This window comes from Emys orbicularis, chromosome 3 (assembly GCF_028017835.1).
Source record: "Emys orbicularis isolate rEmyOrb1 chromosome 3, rEmyOrb1.hap1, whole genome shotgun sequence".
In the NCBI taxonomy this organism is placed as follows: Eukaryota; Metazoa; Chordata; order Testudines; family Emydidae; genus Emys; species Emys orbicularis.
The window spans coordinates 153,620,765-153,646,884 of record NC_088685.1 but is presented as its reverse complement, the minus strand read 5'-3'; the positions used below and the strand labels follow the sequence as shown (position 1 = coordinate 153,646,884).

Genomic DNA, 26,120 nt, shown 5'->3' with positions numbered 1-26,120 from the left:
GGGTCCTCCTGCTCGACCGTCTCCTCCGCCTGCAACCCCAAGTTGAGGGCCACCCGGCAGAGCAAGTCCTGGTGTGCCCGGTGGTCAATTGGGGGAGGGCCGGACACTGTTGTGCCCGCCACGGCTTCATCTGGTGAGGAGGAGGAGGTCATGGCTTTTTGAGCGTCCTCATCCTCCTGTAAGCCCTCCTCAGCGGGCTGACCCTCCGGGGTGCGTCCCCTGCCCTGGGCCATGGACGGTGCCAGGCTCGGTGCCGAGTCCGCCCTCTCGGCCTCAGGCGGTCTGGAGACCGTAGCCTCCGCACGGGAGGTGGGACGGTACCGTGGGGAGCGGGACCGGTCCCCCGAAGGGCCCGACCTCGAAGTTCTGGATGGCGGGCCTTGCTGGTGATAGGCCCACGGGGTCCAGAACGGCCACTGTCCCGGATGGCTCCAGTGTGGTTGCCAAGAGGTCTCGTGCCGTGTAGCGGAATGCCCTCTGCGATCGTACCTCGACCGCCCCGAGCTCACTTCCGACGCAAGCGACGGCGACCCGGAGGGCCACGGCGGTGCCGTGGAGCGGTGCCGATCCGGTGTCGGGGAGCGGTGCCGTCGGGACCGGGACCGTGAGTAGCGCCGTACCGATCTGGATCTGGAACGGTACCGTTGACCGCAGGACCGGGAACGGCTGCGGGAGGACGGTCTTGGGGTCCTCGTCGTCGAAGCGCCCCGGTGCCTGCTCGGGCCGGGTTGCTGGGACGGTGCCTCGCTCGCGCCGGGGCCCTTCTGCGTGGAGGCCCGTTGCGCGGCGGGAAGCCGGGAGTCCACCGAGGCGGAGCTCGACCGGGACCGGCGCCGGGAGCGGTGCCGAGATGGCGACCGCGACGGGCGCATCATCGCCGGCTTGTCCTTGGAAGGCAGCCTCGGCGGAATGTCTTTGGCGCGGAGTGTGCTGACGGAGGACAATTCAATGAGGTCCTTCGCCGCCTCAAATGTGTCCGGGGTGGAGGGCTGTTCCAACAGTTCCTCCAGCCCCTCCTCCTCACTCAACGCGCTTGTCCCGGGGCTCGACGGGCCTTTCGGCGCCGGAGCCACTGGTACCGGGACCTGTGCCAGGGCCGGCACGGCCTTGGGCGCGCTAGCGGTCTTCGTAGGTGCCGCCTTCTTGTGCGGGGAGCGACCCCGGGCCTTGGGCTGGCTCTTGGGCTTGGCCGGCGAAGCAGATCGGTGCCGGGCGTGATCGCGCCGAGGCGGCACCGCCGGTTTAGCCTGCACCGCTTGAGTTGGGTCGCGGACCGATGCCGGGGCACTTCGCACCGACGCCGACGGTGCCGTGGGAGCGGAGGGCTGTAACGCCATCTCCATGAGGAGCTGTTTCAGGCGAAAGTCTCTCTCTTTTTGAGTCCTGGGCTTGAAAGCCTTACAAATCTTACAGCGCTCCTTCTGGTGAGCTTCCCCCAGGCAACGGAGACACGACTCGTGCGGGTCACTCACTGGCATGGGCCTGCGGCACGTGGCACAAGCCTTGAATCCTTGGGCGTGTGGCATGCCCCGCCGCCCAGGGCCGGTGCCGGGGTTGACCAAACCCCTATCACCAAGAGTTTGGTTGGTCTTTGTAACAACTAAAACTACTTAACTCTAACACTTACTATAACAAAGAACTGATAACTACTGCTAATGACTATGCTAAGGGACACTCTCGAGTTGAGAGAAGAGCTGTTCCAACATCGCCACGGGCGGTAAGAAGGAACTGAGGGAGGGTCGGGCCAGCAGGGGTATATATACGCTGGGGCGGGGCGCCGCTCTGGCGGGAAGGGAGACCCTGCAGGCCCGACGGGAGCCGCTGAGGGAAAAAGTTTCCGACGTTCGTGCACGCGGCGCGCGTACACCCTAATGTGGAATGGACGTGAACAAGCACTCGAAGAAGAACACATTTTACCCATAACTGTTAGTTGGTTATATGCTGCTGTGACACACCCTTTACATAGAAACTGTTAGCTACCTGTTACATTTATACTTCAGCGTTAATTGGTTACCAACTGTATTGTACCCCACTGTATTGTACCCCACTATTGAAACCCCCTATCCTATTACTAAAAGAAACCCCTCCCCAATTGTCTACCTTAACAAACCCCATACCCCTCACTATTGAATTTTCCCTGTTTTTGCATTTTCTTAATAAAGTTTATTTTGCACCCCACCAGTGCAGTAGTTGTCCCCCAAGATCCCCTACCTGCTGGCAGGGTCAGGTCCCACCAGTCTGTGCTTGTTTCCCGGGCACTGAATCAGCATTCCATGGCATGAACCTGGCCCAACGCCACCATGATCTCCCAATAGCCACATGCTGTGCTTCTAGGAATGTCTGTGTCCAGGTCCTCATCAGTATAGTAATCGCGCTGTCGTCGCTTCCTCACCCGGTTTTGCAGGTACTGCACATACTGCTCGATAATGCACGAGGTATTTACAATGGTCAAAACTGCAGCGGAGATCTGAGCGGGCTCCATGCTTGCCGCGCTATGGCGCCTGCATGGATAATCCTGGAAAAAGGGCGTGAAACGAGCTGTTCGGTTCAAGATGGCCGATAAAAGGTGGGAAATGGTTGTCTTCTGTAGCTTTCACAGAGGCAGGAAGCTCGCTAGTGCTGCAAGGGCGGGAGAGCAGAGTTTGCGGCGGAAGCTGTGTGGCTCAGTTCACAATGGCCGAAAAAAGGGGGGAAATGGTTAGATAAAAGAGTAGATAGAAAGACGAGAGGACATGCGAGGTGGATTCATAGTACCAGGAGACAGGCGGTGCACCGTACTGCGCCGTCTGCTGGCAGTATGGAGTCTGCCTTAGCTTTCACAGAGGGAGGAGTGAGTGACGACACACATCCAGAAACAACCACAAGAATGTTTTTGCCCCATCATGCACTGGGAGCTTAACCCAGAATTCCAATGGGCGGTGGGGACTGCAGGAACTGTGGGATAGCTACCCACAGTGCACCGTTCCAACATTCGATGCTAGCCTCGGTACTGTGGATGCACTCCGCCGAATTCACACGCTTTAGTAGGGACACACAACACCGAATGTATAAAATCACTTCCGAAAATTCAAATAGAATAATTTCGAATTAATTTTGTACTATAGACGTACCCTTAGTTTGATCTTTACTGAACAGGTTGAGTTTCTTTAAGTCCAGAACAGACTGTATTTTAACATTTTTCAAATGTTTTTTTTAAAAAAAAAAAACAGAATTAAAGCCTGAGAACTAGTGCTGAAGCATTTTCTATGGCTACAACGTACAAGTGACATACCATTAGGACTTGTATTGTTTCTCCATGAGAAGTTATAGCTAGCTGGAACAGACTGAGCTGCAGGGAGCAAGATTAGCACATGCAGAGACTTTGAACTGTGCCCAGCTATGGGAAAGAGGACTAGGAATCCGCCCGCTAAGGGGAGAGAGACATTGAACTGGGGTTGGGATCTGGCCAGCCAGCGTATACTTAAAGAGTAAATAAATCGGACCCCAGGTGGGGAATATTTTAATTTCCTTTGGACTGTCTTGAATTTGTTTAAGGTACCCTGTGAAGGAGACAACACAGGCAGAGCACTGCAGAGCAACCTCTGATCATGAGGGGTGCTTGGGTAGCAACCAACTGCATGACACATAACCAGAACATTTTCAAGGCTGAACAGAAAAAAGGAATACTGTTAGTGTTCTTTACAGAGGGCAAATTCAAGATTCTTTTGGTGAGCTTTGAAAATAAGAATCTGTGAATACTTTCTTATAGGTCTACTGAAGAAAAACCTTGCCAAGTTTCATGACAAATTACTATCAAAGAGGAAGTTACCTTGTGCAGTAACAAGAGTTCTTTGAGATGTGTATCCCTATGGGTGCACCACTTCAGGTGTCAGTGCGTCCCTGCGCCATAGATCGGAGATTTTCGGTAGCAGTGCTCAGTTGGGGCGCACATGCGCAGTAGTCATCTCGCAGTGCCGTTGACACCTCATCTAGTGCGCACACGACCCAACCCTTTCATTTCCTTCTCTACTGCAGAGCTCAATTAGCGAACTCCGAAGTAGAGGGGAGGAGGGTGGGTAGTGGAGCACCCACAGGGACACAAATCTCGAAGAACCCTCGTTACAAGGTGAGTAACTTCCTCTTCTTCTTCAAAGTAGTGTCCCTGTGGGTACTCTACTTCAGGTGACTGTAGAGCAGTGCCCCACTGTGGACAGAAGGGGATTCGGATTCGCATGAGTTGTTGCAGAAAGCACAGTAAGGCCTAATATAGTGTCTGACATAGAACATTGGATGATGACATAGTGTTTTGCAAAGGTGTGCTCAGAGGCCCAGGTGGCAGCCCTGCATATGTCTATCAGAGGGACATTATTCAGGAAGGCTATAGATGTAGCTAGGGAACATGTGATTGGATCCCTTGTGGGGGTTCCTTGTTATGCAGCCAATAGCAAAGTTGGATACATGTAGAGATCCACTTAGATAGTCTCTGGGTTGATATTGCACATCCTTTGGAGTGTTCTGTTGTGGAAATAAACAGCCTTGGAGATTTTTGGAAGGGCTTGGTTCTGTCTAAGTAAAACGCTATGGGTCACTGACATCGAGCGTAAGTAGGATGACCTCTTGTGATTTCCCATGTGGGTTTGGGTAAAACGTGGGAAGGTGTATGCGTTAGTTTATGTGAAAGGGTGTCGATATTTTAGGCAACAATTTTGAATGTGGTCACAACGTGACCTTGTGTTTAGCAAACCCGGTGAAGGGGGCTCAGCCATCAGTGCCCCAATCTTGCTGACTCGTCTGGCTGAGGTGATCGCAACCAAGCACGCAGCTTTCATGGACAGATGAAGGAGTGAAAGGTTCAAAATGGGCTCTGGTGAGGCATTTAAGTACAAGGTTCAAGTCCCATAGGGATGTAGGTTGTCGGACTTCCACGTAAATGTTTTATTTACAAATGAGGAAGCGTTTAGTGATTGGGTGTGCAAAGACTGATGTTCCATCCAACTTATGGTGAAAGGCTGTGATGGCCGCTAAGTGTACTTTAATTGAGCTTATAGATAAGCCCGATTCTTTCAGTTCCAATAGTCCATTACAATTGGGAGAGGTGCCGTGACTGCAGTTAACTGTTTTTGTTGGTGCCATAGTGAAAATCTCTTCCATTTTTGGAAATAAGTATTGCGAGTAGTGGATCTCTTACTATTTAATAACACATGTTTCACTCTTTCCAAGCAGGCTAATTCATTGTGTTGGAACCATGTGGGAGCCATGCTCTGAGGTGAAGTTTCTCTGGATTTGGGAGGTGAGTCCAGCCTTTGTTCTGTGAGAGGAGATCCACCTGCAAGGGAAGAGCTCGTGGACCGCACACTGCCAAGCACATCAGGTAAGGGAACCAAGTCTGTCTGGGCCACGTTGGAGCAAACAATATGACATGGGCCCTGTTGGTCCATACCTTGTGAATGACTTGAGAGATTAGAGGTATTGGTGGGAATGCGTACATGAGTGCTGCATCCCATTTGATGAGGAAGGCATCCCCTAGTGACTAGGGTGCTATAAAGGGGGCACTTGTGGTTCATTCCTGATGCAAACAGGTCTACAGATGAAAAGCCCCATTTCTGAAATATCGATTGGAGGACACTGTCATGTATTTCCCATTCGTGTTCCTGGAGATATGTCTGCTTAGCATGTTCTCTGTTATGTTCTGGCACCCAGGGAGGTAAGATGACGAGATGGTTATGTTGTTGTGTATGCACCAATTCCATAGTTTCATGGCTTCAATGCATAATGAATGGGAGCAAGCTCATCCTTGGTGATTGATATAGAACACACATGTCAGTCAGTATCTGGATTGACTCATTCCGTATGATCGGAAGTGTCTGCATGCATTTTATATCACCCAGAGCTCTAGGAGATTAATGTGAAGTTGGGCTTCCATTGGTGACCCCCTGTCTTATACAGTGTGCTGGTCCAGGTGAGAGCCCCAGCCTAGCAATGACGCATCCATCGTAATTATTAGTGATGGTGGATCCTGTTGGAAAGGGATCCCTGTGCAGACGTTTCTAGTTTCGTCCACCACTTTAGGGATACAATGACTCTTGATGGTATCGTTACTCTTCTGTTTAGACTGTGTTTGATGGGGTTGTATACTGAGCTCAGCCAGCCCTATAGGCAATGCATATGCAATCTCACGTGTCTTACCACAAATGTTATGGCCACATGTGACCTAATAGTTGTAGGCAGGTTCTGGTAGACATTTGAGGGCTGGTGACTGTCGTGATGAGGTTGTTTAGTGTTAAAATCTGGGGCCGAGTAACGATGCTCTAGCCTGTGTGGAATCGAGATAGGCCTCAATGAATTCCAGTTGTTGCACCAGGGTCAGGGTTGATTTTTGTACATTTATTTGCAACTCCAGGGTCTGGAACAAAGTGATGGTGTTCTGCACCATGTTTGTCTTTTCTTCCTGAGTCGTATCTTTCAGTAGACAGTCGTCAAGGTACGGGAAGATCATTACCCACTGTTTTTGCAAGTGGACTGCCACTACTGCAAGGGTTTTGGGAAAAAATTTGTGGGGCAGTGGAGAGGCGGAAGGGTATTACTCTGTCCTGGTAATGATTGGTTCCCACTGTGAATTATAGAAATCACCTGTGCACAAGATGTATGGTAATATGGAAATAAGCATCTTGGAAGTTGAGGGCTGAAAACCAATCCCCCTGTCTAGCGCTGGTATAATCGTGGCCAGTGGGACCATTTTCAATCTGTGGATTTGCACAAATTTGTTGAACTTCCGAAGGTCCAAGATGGGTTTCTTTTTGGTGAGAAAATAATGGGAGTAAAAACCCTTCCCTCTGTATTGAGTTGGAACTTGCTCCACAGCATCCAATTTTAGAAGATGGTTCACTTCTTGTTGTACGAGGTGCTCATGAGAAGGGTTCCTGAAGAGGGATGGGGAAGAGGGTAAGGTAGGAGGGTGGAAAAGAAAGTGGATGGTGTAGCCTGATCTTATGATCTCCGGTATCCATTGATCCATTGTTATTGCTGCCCAGGCATGGCAGAATGGGTGCAGGCGGTGGTCAAAATGGTGGGTGGAAGTAGTTGATAGCACTATGTTGCGGGGGAGGTTGTTCAGACCCTCGACCAAAACTTCAAAACTGTTGTTTGGTCGTGGTTGTTTGTGAAGTTGAAGACTGATTTTGAGGAGTCCTGAGTCTTTGAGGGCATTATTTGTTCCTGTTAGGTTCGAACTGTCATTTTTGTGGATGGGGGAATGAGGTGTCCCTGCCCTTTTGGTACGGTTGGTACCGACACCTTCTGGTAAGTGGCGTGCTTATACCTAAAGTGACAAGAACCTGTGAGTCCTTCACTGAGTGAAAGGCATCGTCCGTTTTTGTGGATGGATAGATCCTCAACCTTGAGTTGGAGCTCTTTCAACGACTGCAACCATGAGGCCCTGCACATTACTATAGCCATGGCCGTCGTTCTTTCAGTTGTGTCTGCTTCGTCCATAGAGTCCTGTAGGGCTTTTTGGGCGATTAGCTGTCCCTCCGTCATTATGGCTTTGAACTGCAGTCATTTTTCTTCTGGTAAGTCCTCAATAAATTCTTGCAGCTTACCATAATTGTCAAAGTTATATTTGGCTAGGAGAGCTGAGTAATTGGCAACCTGGAATGGTAGCATAGCTGATGAGTACACTTTTTGGCTAAAAAGGTCTAACCAGTTATGTTCTTTGTCCTGGGGAGTGGATCAATATTGGGGTTGTTTGCCGCAGTGGTTGGCAGCTTCCATAACTAGGGAATTAGGTTGCAGCTGTGAAAAAAGGAAGTCCATCCTTTCAGCTGGGACAAAGTATTTTCTGTCTGCTCTTTTGCTGGTAGGCGGTATTGTCGAAGGCCTCTGCCAAATGTTCTCCACCGGTACCATTATTGCATCATTTATTGGTAGTGCTATTTTAGATTATGCAGATGTGTGTAGGATTTCCAGCAGCTTGTGGTGGTTTTCTTGCATCTCCTTCAGTGGTATGTCTTGGCTGGCGGCTACTCTTTTAAAGAGTTCCTGGAATTGTTTCAGGTCATCCACCATGGTTGGAGGCAGTGGCATTACTGCTTCATCGGGGGAAGAGGATGAGTTGTGGGCTGGTGAAATGCTGTCTTGGTCTGTGTCTTCTTCCCTCTCTTCTGATAAGCCCTCTGATGTCTCACGGCTTGGGGATGGTGGAGGTGATCGGATTTCGTCCCTGGTTGGAGTCAGGGGTCTGGTGTAGTTAGCCCTATACACCACCCATGAATCCCAGGGGGACCACTGCATAGGAAAGGGCATCACTGGACAGATCCAGGGTTGCCCATACCATTGCTGCATTCCATGACTCTGACGGGTCTTAGTTTTCATTGCTTCCCATGGAGGTCTATGTTCCGTGGTACAGGAGTGTTAGGAGGAGAAGGGGTTCCCATGTAAATCCTCATCATCATCACTGGAGATGGGTGAGGGAACAGGTAAGGGGGTATCTGCTCCAATATTCAGCCTGGAGATCTATCAGTGCTGAGCAGGGATGATTGTGGCACTGAAGAGACTGTAATGTATCTGTGTTGCAGAAACTGTTGCGGAGCCATCTGTTTCGGTGCCAATGGTGCCACTGTTGTAGATTTGGTCAGTTCTGTGACGGATTTACATGTAGCCTTCATCAGGACAGTCGGTGCCATTCTCGGTCTGTCAGTCAGTGCTGATGACTCCGTCGGTGCTGGCAGCATTGCCAATGGTACGGGTCTCGGTACTGTGTCAAGCACTGGGGTGGTTGGTTCCGTAGAGGAGGAGGCGCGTCTGTGACTCGACTCCTTATCGGTGCAGAGAGGTTCGGCAGAGGTCCATGAGGGGACAGTGCCGGAGGTGCCCGGAGCCTCAAAAGTGCTAACTCTAGCTGAGCTCAGCACCAAGGGCAGCGACCTCACTGGGGACCTCTTCTTTTATTGCATGTCCCTGTGAGGGGAGGTCGCGGCTCACTTCCTAGAAACTTTGGAAGACTGAGCACTTTCTTTAGCAGAGGTTTTGCCTGGGGAATCATCTGCTGATGTTGGTTTTGGTCCTGTATCAGTAGGTTGAAGGGACTTTTCCATTAGGAACATTTTGAGGTGAAGGTCTCTGTTGCATCATGCCCTGGCTTTCAGGTTACTACAATGGACACTTTTTGGAGGGACATGTGTCTCCCCCAAATATCGGACAAACATAGAGTGGCCATCGGAGACTGGCATTGCCTCACAGCAGGAGTCACATCTTTTAAAGCCTGGAGAACCAGGTATCATGACAGTTAAGAGTTCGCCATTGGGGAAGGGGGAAATAACAATAAAAAAAGTTTGGTATTTTTTTGTTTTTGTTTTGGAAAAGGGTATCTCAACTAAACAAGACGTACTAAACTACTACTAACTTATTTCTTTCTAGATTTAACAAAGAGGTAGAAAGCCACTGAGCTGTGTCTTCAGCCAAGGACAGTTCAAAAGGAACTGAAAGAGTCGGGTTGTGTGCATGCTAGATGAAGCGCCAATGGCACATCGAGACGACTACTGCGCACGTGCACCGTGACTGAGCTTTGCTACTGAAAATTTCTGATCTATGGCACAGGGATGCACCAACACCTGAAGTGGAGCACCCACAGGGACACTACTCGAAGAACAAAAGCTCCCTCTACAAGTTTTTGTATTAGAAAAACTGATTTAAACAGCTGAGGTAAAGCACTGGTCTTGTTTCTTCTGACCATCTGTGAATCACAAAGGGAAGAGAGCTGACTCTTCCTTCTGTTTCCTTTGGAGGGATGTGATGAAGAGCTTTGGAAGGACTCAAGTTAAGGACTTGACAAAATCTGTAAGCATAGCTCCCTTTGACTATAGACATCATTCACAGGACAGAGGTAACTCCTTCCACTCCCTCAAATATAAGCAGAATGTGATCCTCAAAAAGAAAGGAGGGCTTGATTCAGCACTTGTCTTGAACAATAGTATAGACTGAGCAGGATGACTGAATAGTTTGCAAGTTGTGTTGCATCAGAACTCTCCCTTGGGATAATAAGACAACTGAAATTTGAGATGAATTTTGTTTGGAAATCTAAAAAAATGAAAATTTACCATATGAGGTTTTGCTCAAAGCTCCAGATTTTTCTTATTCATCACATGGAAGGGTCCCTAAGATCCAGGCTGTAGTAAGATGAGGCCTTGAAATATAAACCCTTGTATCAGAGGCCCGGTATGAGGCCTAAGGCCTGAACTAAGTAATGGTCAAGACTTTGTTAACATAAAGAAAAGTTAAGCTGTGAGCAAGAGGCAGGCCCTGCTCAGAGTCTGGCAAGGACAGGGCTGATGTTGCAAAAATACACATACCTAAAAGGTACTGGACACTAGAGATATAAACATGTGCCAGGATGGTACCAAGAAAACTCTGATATTTGCACATTTCACACAGATAACAAGGAACAGGCTGACCCATCCTAAAGACAGGGGCAAAAGGGTAATATGATGGATAGAGTTGTTTGTTCAAACCAACATGTACAAGGTGAGAGGCGGCACCCTAACACATAGAGGGTTGTACCTCAATACGTCAGGAGTGATGTGTAACTTGTTTGTACCTGTGTATAAGAATTTACCACTGAGGAGTTGTCTTGGTCTGGCCTAGGGGGCAGCGGAGAATCCCGCCACTGACTGAGCTGGTCCATTGTCATGGGGCACATATTCGGAGTATGTCCTGTAGGGTCCACGGGAAACTATTACTGTGCTTTGCTTGACAATAAACCTGGCCATGTGCCTTCGAACCTTATCGGAGTCTGTGGTCATTGGGGGTTCTCTCGGGGTCTGCTGTGTCAGCTATCTGCAGAGCCCAGGCAGCACACAGAGGGAACACACACACAAGCCGACTATTATCATCAGTGAACAGAGCAGAGCACCACACCGGTGACGTCTGACAACACAGACTATATCGAAAAAGATGACCACCTTGAAAAGATGAAGCTATCAGCTGGAATTTAGAAACAAAGTCACCCATCCAGGTATTTACCAATAGAAAATGGGAAATTACTTACCTATATACTAACTGAAGCTCTTCCATATGTGCTGTTCATATGCAAATATCACCAACAGTTCACATGAGTCCCATGCACTCGAGTTTGGAGTCTTTTAGCCAGCCATGTCTGTATGGTGTGTATACGCCTTGAGAGTATTCATGCTCTATGTCGAGGGCAAATAAGGGTGAAGTGCTTCAATTGCCACTCAGTTTCTTCACAAATGCAGAATCCCAGGTATAAAGGTCTCTGAGGTACAGGGGGTAGAGGGTAGATTGTGGAATGTGCATATGAACCACTAAGGTTACTGTTTGATCTTTAGGGCTCAATCAAGCCACATCCTCTACAAGAAGACAGTCTTATCCAACACTCCATTGCCAGAGGCAATCGCCCTCTCTGCAACAAACAAGGACACTGGCAATTCATCTTGAGGAGGTTGCAGTGCCAATGCTGGCAACGATGATTGTTCTGGCTGAAAGGTGGATGTCAGTGGAGGCATCAATGCCAAGGAAGGACATGGTACTGAGAAAGGCATAGGCGCTGAAGGAGGATATAGTACTAGAAGGGGCATTGGTGCCAATGATAGTGGCCATGCCAGATTTGTGGCTGGATTCAACTTGATAGCGTCCAGCAGGACCTTCATGGACTCCTGAATGTCAGTTCACAACAGGAGATGGAGAGGGTCTTGAATGAGGCCCTTTCACAATGTCTGTCTGTATTGTAAGCTCCCATAATGGTGAGCCTTCCATGATCACTTTGAGAGAGAGAGATCATATACTCCAAGGAGATTCTGAAAGACTGGAGCTGCACAGTCATGCAACAGAAAGGCATTTGGAGGCATAGTGAGCAGCCTTAATGAAGGGCCTCCAATAATGTACAAAGCTGTAGTTGGTGTTGCTGGTATGCACACAAGAGTAATCCATATTTGACTATGCTGAAATTTCTGGCCCCAGTGGTGTCAGCCAAAGGTGATGCTGGCATCAGCAAAGGAGATCTGTGTGACGGGTTGGAGCACAGAAACCCCCTTGGGAACTGCCAACTGATGTGCCAAGACTACTTCTGCCCCTGCTTTCCCTGCCAACTTGGGACTCCAGCACCCTGTCTTGTTGAGCCAGACATGCCAGTCTGCTCCTACACAGACCCAGGGTCTGAACCACGTGTCCCAAAGCGGCAGACTTAACTGAAAGCAAGAAGTGTTCCTGTCTTTAACACTCAGATGCCCAACTCCCAATGGGGTCCAAACCCCAAATAAATCCGTTTTACCCTGTATAAAGCTTATACAGGGTAAACTCATAAATTGTTCTCTCTCTATAACACTGATAGAGAGGTATGCACAGCTGTTCCCCCCCCCCCCAGTTATTAATACATATTCTGGGTTAATTAAAAAGTAAAAAGAGATTTTATTAAATACAGAAAGTAGGATTTCAGTGGTTCCAAGTAATAGCAGGCAGAACAAAGTGAATTACCAAGTAAAATAAAATAAAACACACAAATCTAAGCCTAATACAGTAAAAAAACTGAATACAGATAAAATCTCACCCTCAGAGATGTTTCAATAGGTTTCTTTCACAGACTGGACGCATTCCTAGTCTGGGCACAATCCTTTCCCCTGGTACAGCCCTTGTTCCAGCTCAGGTGGTAGCTAGGGGATTTCTCATGATGGCTGCCCCCCTTTGTTCTGTTCCACCCACTTATATATCTTTTGCATAAGGCGGGAATCCTTTGTCCCTCTCTGGGTTCCCACCCCCTCCTTCTCAATGGAAAAGCACCAGGTTAAAGATGGATTCCAGTTCAGGTGACATGATCACATGTCACTGTAAGACTTCATTACCCACTTGCCAGCACGCACGTATACAAGAAGACTTACAAGTAAAACAGAGCCATCTACAGTCAATTGTCCTGGTTGATGGGAGCCATCAAGATTCCAAACCACCATTAATGGCCCACACTTTGCATAATTACAATAGGCCCTCAGAGTTATATTTCATATTTCTAGTTTCTTATACAAAAGTGATACATTTATACAAATAGGATGACCACACTCAGTAGATTATAAGTTTTGTAATGATACCTTACAAGAGACCTTTTGCATGAAGCATATTCCAGTTACATTATATTCACACTAATTAGCATATTTTTATAAAATCATATAGAGTGCAACGTCACAATCTGAAGCTCACATTCATTGAAGGAGGTGAGGAAAGAAAACAATGTGTCTTCTTTTTCAGCTTATAACCCTGTTACGGACCAGAATGCCTCCTCTTCTGCATCTTCTTGATCCAAGGGGTTTCAGCAGAGAATTTGGAGCCAAAGTCTTGATGCCAGTCAGTACTAATGATGTTGGTGCCAGATGGGTACTCAACTCCGATGAGGGCTTCTTCTGCCTCGCACAGTGCCAAGAAGCCTTTGTCCAGCATTAGTGGTGCTTGGCAGCAGGTTCAACAACAGAGGATGGTCTTGGAGAGCAGATCTCAGACCTGATATGCAGGGAAGTACCAAGATGGATAGGCCTCTTATTGGAAAACCTCACCACAGAGGCTGGCTTTACTACTCCCAGTGGAACAGCTGCACTAGCCGTTGTTGTAGGCTCTAGAGGCCATGTACACTAAAGGAATCAAACTTCTCCCTCCAGGCACAAGGAGTAAAGGCACAGCAAACTGCACATGAGGACACAGAATGGGTCTCACCCGGGTATATAAGGTATCTAACATAGGAGTCCATCTCAGGAATTATCGCTGACCATGATACACAGTTCTTAAAGCGCCTATGGGTAGGGCCCTACCAAATTCACAGCCATGAAAAATGCATCATGGACCATGAAATCTAGTTTCTCCATCATGAAATCTGGTGCTCTTTTATGTGCTTTTACCTTATACTATATAGATTTCACTGGGGAGACCAGCTTTTCTCAAATTGGGGGTCCTGACCCAAAAGGGAGTTGCAAGGGGGTCACAAGGTTATTTTAGGGGGGTCACGGTATTGCTACTCTTACTTCTGCACTGCCTTAAGAGCTGGGTGTCTGGCGGGGCGGCTGTTGGTTGGGCGCCCAGCTCTGAAGGTGGCGCCCTACCAGCAGCAGCACAGAAGTAATAGTAGCAGTGCCGCAACCCCTCCTTGAGGACCTCCCCCCTCCAACTCCTTTTTGGGTCAGGACCCCTTCAATTATAACACCGTGAAATTACAGATTTAAATAGCTGAAATCATGAAATTTATGATTTTTAAAATCCTATGACTGTGAAATTAACCAAAATGGACCATGAATTTGGTAAGGCCCTAAATATAAATATTATATTCATTTATTAATTATAATTAATTATATTATATTATATTATATTATGTACAAAGAAAAAAGAGAATTTTTCATACCTGTATGTAATTCAATTGGACCTACAAGAATAGTAGGTTTTAAATCCTCAATCTCTTGTTCAAAAGTAGCATAATGAAGAATTTCTGCTCTGATTTCAGTCAGAGAGGGACTGCTAGCCAGAAATTGCTGTGGGTAGTTTAAACTCTCAGTTAATGAATGGTCTTTTTATCTCATCAGTAAAACAAACCTTAATATTATACATCACATTTTGAATGTGTAAAAGTTATGAACCTAAAAGGCCAAATTTTGAACTCCCTGCAGTAATGGGGTGTTCACCCCACATTAGCCCTGAAGGGGTTAAGGTGGTCAAGGAGGGGACACTTAACCTCTACAGTTGCACCTGACAGGAGACTCGGAATTATAAGTACTAATTGCAGATGAAGTCCAGCTGAGGGAGAAGATGGAAAATGATTAGAGGAGGTTTGTAATAGCAGGAGGATGCAGGGAGAGAGTCTGAAGTCATTCTCCAGGAGCAGAGGTGGGGAGGAGGAAACCCATGGGGAAAATAAGCCCTGGGATTCGAGCCTTGGAAGAAGGGTCAACCCCAGAGAAGTTGTGGGGAAAGAAACCCTAAGAAAGCAGGATAGAAAGAAGCCCAGGGAAACATCTGCAAGGATGGGGACTGTATAGACTTTGGCAGCTGTTTCCCTGGGCTTTTTCATACCCTACCCCAGGCTTTCCTTCTCCACCCCTTTGAGTAAACCCCCATCCCTCAGGGTCAGGATCCCAGAGCTTCTGCTCCCCCTGAGATTTCTTCTTGTCTCCTGACTAGGCCCAGAGAGTGACTGCAGACTTCCACATTGCAGCCCTCTTCTGCTCTCACATCCTGGCTTTATACAAGCCTCATCTACTTCTGCACAGATGGGCTCTATCTTCAATTAGTGCTTGTCAGTTAAGCCTAAATTTCCCTCCAGGTGGAGTTTTCTAGTTTAATTGGCCCCTATTGGGCCCCTTTGCTCCTTTAGGGCTGGTAAGAGATAAACACTCCATCATAACCACACAATGAAAGAGCTGCATCAAATATATGTGTACTTCCCACAACTTGTATGGACAAATTGAGTAATTCCATGCACAAGTATCAGTATGTACATGCAACTATAGGATTTTGCACTGCAATTGTCTATGTGCTTGGTTTTACCATTACACGGGCCTTTGAAAATTTGGACTTCAGTACATTAAAATAGCAAATTATATATTCATTGTTGTTGTGGATGTATTAATTATCTAGTATTTCTGGGCACGTAATTACTGTTTTGTTAAAAAAAGGGGAAAAAAACCAAGGCGGAGCTATAAAATAACTCAGTGTTAGCCAGTGTACACCATACTGTTATGTCATATTTGAGCACAAAATTCTGCTTGAAAGATTTTACTTTTAGAATCCTGAAGACAAGCATACTCCAACTCTTCTCTTGAAGTGGCCCCAACTCCTTCTCACTGCTGAGTGTCCCACCTTTCCCTCCCCTGTCTTGACTAAGGGCACGTCTTCACTACCCGCCAGATCGGCGGGTAGCAATCGGTCTATTGGGGATCGACTTATCACGTCTAGTGAAGACGCGATAAAATCGATCCCTGATGGCTCTGCCGTTGACTCCAGAAATCCACCGTGGCAAGAGGCGGTAGCGGAGTCGACGGCGGCGTGGCAGCGGTCGACTTGCCGCCGTCCTCACAGCCAGGTAAGTCGACCTAAAATACGCCACTTCAGCTACGCTATTCACGTAGCTGAAGTTGCGTATCTTAGGTCGACCCCCCGCTGTAGTGTAGACCTAGCCTGAGTATCAAGTGATGAAAGCTCCTTCCTCTACTCCCAGTCTCTTATCTGAGTACAAATCAACTTTAGGCTCCATGCCAGCCTCTCTTTCTCAATACACTCTCCATATGTCTGACACCTCTCTTTTGCAGGTTCCTTCCATGAGAATGCATACAGGACAGGCAGTGAGGGGAAGCTGGACATATTGAGAAGGCAAGCTGCATGAACCGGGAATGGTTCCCAGCAGGATTGAAATGGAGCAAGTTAGGATTGTCTCTAAGCAACAGTCCCAACTGTGCTCAATGTGCCACTGAAAGAAACCCAAACTCATTGTATTTCCTAGTAATAGCTCCCTACAATCTATTCTAGGAAACTGGACAGTCCTAATTATAATTAATAACTTAAAATTGAAAAATGTCATAAGGATACATTTTCTGCAGCAAAGAAAAAGAATGTATCAGTTTATTTAAATGGAATATAAATATAACTGCACTTCTGCTTCCATTCTGTTTTCAGTTTTCAAATCAGAATAGTCAATCACAAGTAACAGAGGTGCTGTCTTTTGAATAACAGGTTATTTAATCATAATTGGAGTTTTTTGAGAGTGTTGTCTTTGTACAGTCACAGTTGTGGGATGTGTCCTTGGATGCTGCAGGACTTCAGAAACTTCTAAAAGAGCAGTGTCCATTGAGTGCTACATGAACTCTCTCTCATGTTACCAAATATCCCGGGCTGAAGTTATATGGAAGACACGCAGTCCCCAACTATCTCATTTCCTTCTGCTGAACCTCAGAGTTCAAATCTCACCTAAGAACTGTCAGGAAGAAGGGGATATGGGTGGGTAATGTGAATATGCAGAGGCAACAGAGAACTCCAGTTACTGTCAACTAACATTTTCTTCTTCATAGCGCCCTCTGCGTGTGCCCACTACTTGTGAGAGTTTAGCTAGCAGTACAAACCACATGAAGAGGTGGGTGGAGGAGTACTAGTCGAATAGAGACCAAAGAACTCACCTCCCAAAATGAACATCTATCATGGGTACTAAGGGTATTTCTACACTGTGATACAAAATCCACGGCACTGAGTTTCAGAGCCCAGGTCAGCTGACTTGGGCTCACAGGGCTCAGGCTGCACAGCTATAAAACTGTGGTGTAGACCAGAGGTCCCCAAAGTGTGGGGCACGCCTCCCTAGGGGGGCATGGACGAATGTCCAGAGGGGCGCGGCGGGGCCGGACAAGCCCCCATGCGGGCAGGAGGGAGCGCCACCCAGCCCCATGCCAGCCCCCAGCCTCGGCTGCTGGCCACGGCTCCGTTCCCGGTCCAGGTCCTAGGCTGAGGACAAAGCTGGGAGTGGAGCTGCACCTGGCCGCAGGCCTGCTGCCGGCCCCCACCGCAGCCTGGCTGCAGCTCCTCTCCTGTGCCCACCCACAGCCTCTGGCCACGGCACTGTTCCTGGCCCCAGACCCACCCCCCCAGCTGGGGCCCCAGCCTCAGCCCCCTTACCCTTGTCTGCGTTCCCGTTCCCCTGGAGCCACGACACCACTCCCGGCCCAACTCTGGGGTGGGCACAGACAGGGGTAAGGGGGGGCACAACCCTCAAAAGTTTGGGGACTGCTGGTGTAGACGTTTGGGCTCAGGTAGAAGACCAGGCTCTGAGACGCTGCCCTCGCGAGGTCTCAGAGCCCAGACTCCAGCCCAAGCCCGAACATCTACACTGCAATTTTATAGCACCACAGCCCAAGCCTCTCAAGCCCAAGTCAGCTGACCTGGGCCAGCTGTGGTCATGCTGTGGGTCTTTTATTGCAGTGTAGACATACCCTAAGTCAAGAGAGTGGTGCAGAGTAGAAGTGTGTATTAAACTCAAAATAGCAGCCCTGCATATTTTCAGTAGAGATGTTACAAAGGCAGGCCATGGTATCTTTCTTAGCCTTAGTGGAGTGAGCTCTGAGTCCGTGAAAGGAAGATCAGTCAGGAGAGCCTGCACTACACTCAAATCTTTTGGCAGATACAACTGCTAGGAGAAAAGCATTGTTTAGAGACATGTGACACAAAGAGATATCTCCCAAGGGCTCAAATGATCCCTTCTTCATCCTCATGAGGATTAGACTGAGATCCCAGATCAAAACAGGGACTTTAAATGGAGGAAAAATTGATCAGTTCTTTGAAGAAACTCTATCAACAATGACCCTTACAGCATCAGCCCACAGGGAAACAGAACACAGAAATTGCTGAGAAAAGCACTTGAATTCATGATATGGAAAGGCCCATCAATTTAAGGTAAAGCATATATTCTAGGATTGAAAAATCAGAGCCAGAATATTTTGCATTTTTGCAAGTAGCATTTTAATATAGATGATTTTCCACACTGAAAAGTATAAGCTGTACACTAGCAGAACAAGCAAGGCAGATGAAGTTAGACTCCCGTGGTCTAAGTAGCCAAATGAAGAGATTGGGGATTGGAATGTTGAATTAGACTAAGTCAAAAGGAGATACAAGCAGATATAGCCATTTCTCAAGACAGCTTTCGGAGTTCTGTGAACACTGAATGTCTGGCCCAACCTGGTGCAATCAGAGGGTATGTCTACACAACCTGCAGCAGTGAGCCTCCGAGTGCTTAAAAACAGGTGTGTAGATATTGCAGCTTAGGCTCTGATGGTTAGAGAGGGGCTTCAGAGTACGAGCTCCAGCCCATGTCACAAATTAAAAGCTCTGTCTACACAGCTATTTTTTGCATTGTAGCATAAGCCTCACGAGTCTGAGTCTGTTGACTTGCCAGCTTGCTGTTGACTTCCAAGCTCACCACTGCAGGCTGCCACGGGCTGTGAAGATGTATCCAAAAGGACTCTTGCTTTATCTTGTTTTATTTTCCCAAATACTTGAATAATCAAGGCTTTGTTCCAATTCTAAAGGAAAATTACAGAGAGAAAATGTATGTCCATCATGCCCTTGATCATATTCTTGAACATTTCACATAAATATTGATGACAAACAAATCTGTTTCTGGGTGATTGCATTTCTGTGAGATCCAGTAGACCATTAACTGTTTTAGCAACTGCTTGCATTAATTTGGCTGAGCACAACTCTGCTTCTTCTCAAGGACATCATCCTTGCCGGTGAGTTGTAGAAATTCCATGCTTGGTGCACAGGCACTTTTGGGGTCATACAGTTTCTGATGTGTCCTTGTGTCCTGTACCATGGGCATAAAGGATGGAGCTGTCCCAACCGCCCCCCAATACCTTTGCTAATACAGAACCTGTGTTACAGGATTTCGCAACAGAGAGAAAAGACGACTGGTCGTGGGATATATATTGACATCTAAGAACTACAGTTACTGTAAGGGAAGTAACCATTTCTTCTTCAAGCTTGTCCACATATATTCCACTCTTGGTGTCTCATAAGCAGTGACCTGATGCAAGGAGATGGGTGCTCAGAATCTACTTAAAGACTGTAGTACAGCTCTGCCAAAAGAAGCATCAGACCTTGATGATTCTATTATGGAATTTTTTGTTGTTGTTGATTTTCAGGCCTAACTCAACAAAGTGTCAGATAATTTGATGAATGGAATTCTCCAATTGTTGATGTTATTTCCCTCGGATCAGGGTTACTGTTACTCCTCATTTCTGAGATGAGCCACTAACACTGATAAGCATTTGGTGATGCTCAGTGTTGTCAATAGTCTAAAGCGTAGAACCCTGAATTGGTAGTGAGCCTCTTCTTCTTGAAACCTTTGGCATTTTCTATGAGAGGTGTGACTGGAGATATGGAAGTATGCATCTTGCAAAGCAAGAGTTAGAATCCAGTCCTGTGAATCTAGCAATGGAATTAGGGAGCCCTTAGTTAGCACTTTGAAGTTGAAGTGGCAAAAGAAGGCATTGACACACCTCAAATCCAGAATATGATGCTATCCCCTCCTTTTTGTTTGGTAGTAGAAAATAATTGGAATAATAACCCTACCCCCTGTACCGAAATGGAAATTCATCTATTGCTCCTAGATCACGAAGGGATTGCACTTATTGAAGTGAGAAAAATGCCTGAATCAGGGCAGGGAAAGGGGGTGAGGAGTAGGGAATGTACACAACTACCCCACCAAGATTATTTCTAGAACCCAGCAGTCTGATGTTATAAGGCTTCATGTTCCTTGGAAATAATAAAGGCAGTCCCCAAATGGGAGGAAGAAGTGGTAAAGATCGTGTGGACTGATTGTTGGGCGACCATCGACTAACACACCAAAAGGATTGCTTTGAAGTGGTCACAGCATGATAGGTGGCTGATGTAGACGTCAGAGGTCTCCTGTTTTGGAAGCACTGCCTCTTGGAGATTTATAGAGCCATTGATGGTAAAAGGCATTCAAGAACGTTCTCTGCCTAGAATATGACTGTAATCTTCCCTCCTTCCTTTTAGGAGCTGGTGTATATGTTTCTAGAAGGGTCCTTTGACAAATGCAGAATATCATCCATCTTTCTGCTAAAGAGTTTAGAGCTCTCAAAAGGGAAGTCTTAAATTCTCGTCTTCTCCTCCCTTGGGATGCCTGGATACTGAGGCCAAGATACTCTCCTCATGGTGATCAAGATTGTCATGGACTGAGCCACGGTGCTGGAGGTGTCTAATGAGGCCTAGAGAGCCAGCTTGGCTTTCAGCTGCCCTTCGGTAATCAAAGATTTGAATATTCCTGCTTTGTAAAGCACTTTGAGATCTACTGATTAAAAGTGCTATATAAAAGATAGGTACAGTGAAACCCCACTATAACGCGCCCCGTGATAACGCAAATTTGGATATAACGCGATCATAAGGTGGCTCTGGCTGCCCCAAGCAAAAAAAAAAAAAAAAAAGAAATGTGCCTTCCCCACTGCCTCTTCCCCCCTACCCCCGCTTCTCCTTTTGGCGAGAAGGGCCGTTCTCCTCCCCAGCTGCTCCTCGCTCTTCCTCTGCCCCTTGCACGTCTCCCCTGTTCTCCCCAAGTGTTTCCCTCTCTCGCTGCATGGCTGAGAGCCCCCACTGCTGGAGCTGCACCCTTTCAGTTACTGTTATGGGCAGTTCACAAACGCAAGTCGTTTTCTGCCCAAGAGAAATTGACCGGCTTGAAACTGACCGGCTTGAAATGGTAAATTTTTGTAACCCCGCTATACCGCGACCCCGCATTTATCGCAATCAAATTTTTTGGACCCCAATCATCACGTTATAGTGGGGTTTCACTGTATTGTTATTATTGAGGAAGTCTGTTAATTAAGTCTGAGAACTTATGCCAATTTCAGTAATCAGACCTTTCTTACAGTGCTTGATAGTTAGCAAGTCTTAATTTCAGAGTGGCTGTGAATAGTTCTTCCTCACAAAAAAATCCAGCTGTTTGGGCTCCTTGTCCAATGGTGTCATTTTTGGATGTTGTTTGTTCCTCTCCTGTGCTTCCGCAACCACTATGGAACCAAGTATAGGTGTACAGATAGGTATACAAATCCAGTGGACAGTACCTGGTACCTCTTCTCCTCTTTCTCAGAGGTTGGTGCAACCGATGCCAAAGTTTGCCTTATGTTTTTTGTCATTAAGAGCTAGCAGTAGCTGACCAGGCATGGAAGCATGCAGTATATCAAAGAGATTGTGGGAGCTCTCTTCTAGTACATCCACAGGTATTTCAAGAGACTCCTCAATATGGCAGATTAAGTCCTCAAAGTTCTTAGTCATCCAACTGGATTGGTGTGGATGGAACCACTGTTTCGTCTGGGACAATGATGAGATGCCAGCTGATATAGTGTGTTCCTCCACAGAAGGAAGTTCCTCCTCAGAAATTTTCTCTGTATGCTCAGTCTGATGTATAGGAATCTGAGCTACTTAGCTCCTGGAAAAGGAAAGGGGAGGTGGTCCTAACCCTAGATGGAAGTTCAGAAGAGGGCGTTATCTGGCATTGTGTAAGCCCCAACAGCTTCAAAAAGGTCATGAAGGCATGCGGTAAGGAAAGGGACCTGGAGGTCAAAGTGGAGTGAATCAGGAATTATGTCTTTCCCTGTAAATACTTGATGTATGTTGTGTATAGGAGGCCCTTGATTTCCTCTTGATGTATAAGGCTCCCATGAATGGAACCTTGGGGAGTATATATGGGACCCTTCCCTGGTATTTCAGAATCAGAAAGGAGGATCTAACCTAGCCAGGATTCCAGGGAGCACCATGGAATACGTCTTGCTTGGTGATGAAGATGTGCTCATGCAGCAGTGGTAGTCAGTGCCATAGCTGAGATTTTCAGCAGAGTGGAGAGTAACAGAGTCTGGCTCTGCTGTTACCTGGGGATCTCCTGGTACCATACATGATTAAAGTATTGAGAAAGATGATGTCATGCAAACTGGTGCAGGGGTTGTCTCAATCCCTGAGACAGTCTTAAGAGTACAGTGCGATGCATTCTCAGGGCTCCTGCAATATCCAATTTGGACTGTGGTGTTTCCACAGTGTGGGAGTGATGAAGCAATTTCAGCCTTCTTTTTGGTCAGGTCTGCAGAAAGGGATCTGACTTTACATTTGCCAGAGGAGTGATGCTCCTTTCTCCCACTGGCAGAAGACTTACGACTGTTTCACAGCCCTACCAGGGTCCATAGTCAGAGGCGGATTAAGATACACTGGGACCCTGGGATCAAAGAACATTTGAGCCCCCCACAACCTCCCTCCTGCCATGGAGCTCTGCCCCCTGCCTGATCACCAGTTGGCAAGACCCAACAGGACAATGCCCAGTTTTGCCAAAAAGGAGCTTGGGGAGGGGTGAGCAGCGGGGCTTGAGGGTGGTGGTGGTGAGCGGTGGGGCTCGGGCCAGCCCTGCATGGGGGACGGGAGAGGGGCTTGGGCCAGCTCAGGGAGTAAGGGGAAGGGAGAGGGGCTCAGGTGAGCTCTGCCCCTCATGGGGAAGAGGGGCTCGGGTGAGTGGGCTCCCTCATGCAGGGGGAGGAGGAAAAGGGGCTCAGATCAGCTCCATGCTGGGGAGGGAAGGGGGAAAGGAAGAGGGACTGGGGTGAGCTCCATGCCTCATGGGAGTAAGAGAGAGGGGCTCAGGTGAGTGAACTCTGTGCCTTCATGGGGGAGAGGGGCTCAGTCCAGCCCCATGTTGGGCCAGGGCTGGGGCTCGGTCCAGCGCAGCATGGGGGAGCCCTTGGTCCATCCCCGTGCCAAGCAGGAGAGGGGGACTTGGGGCTTGGTCCAGTGAGACACAGGGACAGACTCGGGCCACCTCAGCTGCTCAGCCAGCACGGCCTGGGGGCGGAGGGAATATGGATTGCTAGCCATTCCACAGGCTGCCAGCTGGGCTGGAGTTGTGGCCTCAGGGGGAAGACAGAGGAGAAGCAGAGCGGGGGGACAGGAGGAGCAGGGGCAGAGTTCTGGCCATTCCTGCGGGCCCCCCAAATTAGCCCCCCTTGGGCAAGGACCCATCGGCCCGTGCGGTAATCCATCACTGTCCATAGTCAGGGCTACATCTGTTTATGGAGCTAGCAGCTGATCCAGAGCTCATTAGGGCACTTCTGGACTCAGGCTTTCATGTTTGGAAGGAGGTCTTGTTTGGTCAGGTCTGATGAGAGCCACATAGCCCTCTGAGAGAGAAATAATTTGAGACAAGCCTCTCTTGACCTTTTTGAAAAGGACTTGCAAATGGAGCATTTGTTAGGGATATGCTCCTCTCTGAGACAAAAGAGGAATCTTTTGTGATCCTCGTGTGAACATTATAGTCACACCACAGAAGGGGCAGTACTTGAACCCAGGAAACTTTGGTTCAGTCATCCCTACATCCTGGTATCAGGGAAATATATTTCCCCTCAAACAGAAAACAATTAAAAAACAAAAATAATAAGAAGTAAACCTATGTGACTACAGGCAAAACTACACTAATGATACGAATAAGTAAACTGAAACAATTATAGTATTTAAAATTAAATATACAACAACTGATTTAGTGTGTGCATGAAGACAAAAGACACTGTTGGGATTCCATCTCATAGCAATGGATGGTAAAAAGGATCAGCTGGGCCCACTCTGCCCTTTACAACCTCAATACAATGCATAAGGTCATATATATGACCCAAAAGATTTTGCTCTCAAATGTACGCAGCTCATGTGCACCACAAATGGAATATATATGTACAAGCAACTTGAAGAAGACCTGGAGGATTTCTGATATAATTGTCAAGATGACAAGACATTCCACAATGGCTCTGAAGTTCTGAACTAGCAAGTGTTGAAGTGGCCTCATTCAAAGTTGAGCAAAGGATGTCACATGTTTCATGGAAGCCATGAGACCCATCAACTGGAGGCAGAATTTCACTGTCTGACATGAGTTCTGCTTCAACACACAGTATATATCAGGGATCGGCAACCTTTGGCACGCAACCCGCCAGGGTAAACACCCTGGCGGGCCAGTTTGTTTACCTGCTGCGTCCACGGGTTCAGCCAATCGCGGCTCCCACTGACCGCGGTTTGCTGCTCCAGGCCAATGGGGGCTGTGGGAAGCGGCGCGGGCCGAGGGATGTGCTGGCCGCCGCTTCCCGCAGCCCTGGCTTACCCTGGCGGGCCACGGGCCAAAGGTTGCCGATCCCTGGTATATATGGTCTGAGAGGTTCAAAACTCTTTACTTCAGAAGGAAGGTGTTGGCCTGAATCTAGCCCAGAATGGCTCCAATTAAAGAGATCCTGGGTTGGGACCGTTGAGAATTTTTTTAATGTATGAGGAAACTCACAGATTGAAATAGGTTGCAAGTTCCTTCTGCTGAGGCTTGTAAGACTTTTCAAGATGGCTGAATTCACTACTCATCTAAGCTGGGGACTGCTATAAAGAGTTCAATGATCAATTGTTCTCTATGTCCACTGAAGGTAGGACAAGAAGTAATGGGTAAAATCTGCAGCAAGGGAGATTTAGTTAGATATTAGGAAAAGCTTTCTAACTATAAGGATAGTAAAGCACTGGAATAGGCTTCCAAGGGAGGTTGTGGAATCCCCATAATAGAAAGTTTTTAAGAACAGGTTAGACAAATACCTGTCAGGGATTGTCTAGGTATACTTGGTTTAGCCTCACATACAGGGTCCCTCTCAAGGTCCCTTCCAGCCCTACATTTCTATGACTCTATAAAATCTGAGGTACTGAAAGTGGAATGACCTGACTGCAATATGAAACTAAAGATCTTTCAAACTGAAAATCCCAAATCAATCTTACAAGGAGAGTGAACGGATTATGAAAGACAAAGTGAGTATCTGAAACTTAAAACTCTTGATGTATCTGTTAAACTTTCCAAAGTCCATGATTAGGGTAAAGACCACTGTCCTTTTGCAGAAAGAGTACCTTGAATAGATTTCTCCCCCTCTGATTCCCCTGCAACGTTTTCTGTGGATTCTATCTTCAGTAGGGGAGACACTTGATCTCAACATTTTCTCATTAGAGGGATCCCTGAAAAGAGATATCTTGGGAGGAAGCAGGGAGTGGAACTAGATTGAGTAGCCACACATCATGGTTTCTAGGACCCAACAGCCTGTAATTCCATGTCCTGATGCAAGAAACTAAGATAGACAATCATCATAAGAAGTGCAGGAGCAATGGCTGATTTGAAGGTCTCAAACATCCTGTCAAATCTGTAGCCTTACAAACACTAAGGCTGAAAGGAGAATAAACCAGATAACTTAATACCTATAAGGCATTTGACTTGGTATCATGTGTCATTTTGATTAAAAAACTAGAATGACACAAAATTAATATGGCACACACTGAATGGATTAAAAAGTGGCTAATTGACAGAAATATGCATCCTTCATGTCGAGAGCTGTGAATCACACTCCCTTCTGAAAGGAGGGGATTATAGAGGCTAGAGTAATCATCCTGAATTTCAGCTTTCGGATAAAGATGATGAACTGCTGAAGGTCCAAGAGGGTCTCCACCCTCTGTCTTTTTTTGGGATTAGGAAATATGGGGAATAGAACCCTCTCCCTTGGTACTGAAGTGGGACACTCTCTATCACGCCCGACATTACAGGGATTCCAATTCCTGTTGAAGAATCA

The 26,120-nt window shown here is 47.3% G+C and overlaps 1 protein-coding gene across 1 annotated transcript in view; it reads right to left on the bottom strand.

Annotated features, from left to right (window-relative positions):
- The window catches only part of DNAH8 (dynein axonemal heavy chain 8), a 536,895-nt gene that overhangs the window by 311,616 nt on the left and 199,159 nt on the right, over positions 1-26,120 (bottom strand). The window contains exon 28 of the mRNA XM_065401473.1: positions 14,366-14,492. Coding sequence (XP_065257545.1) covers positions 14,366-14,492 — 127 coding nt within the window. The remainder of the gene's footprint in view (positions 1-14,365; positions 14,493-26,120) is intronic.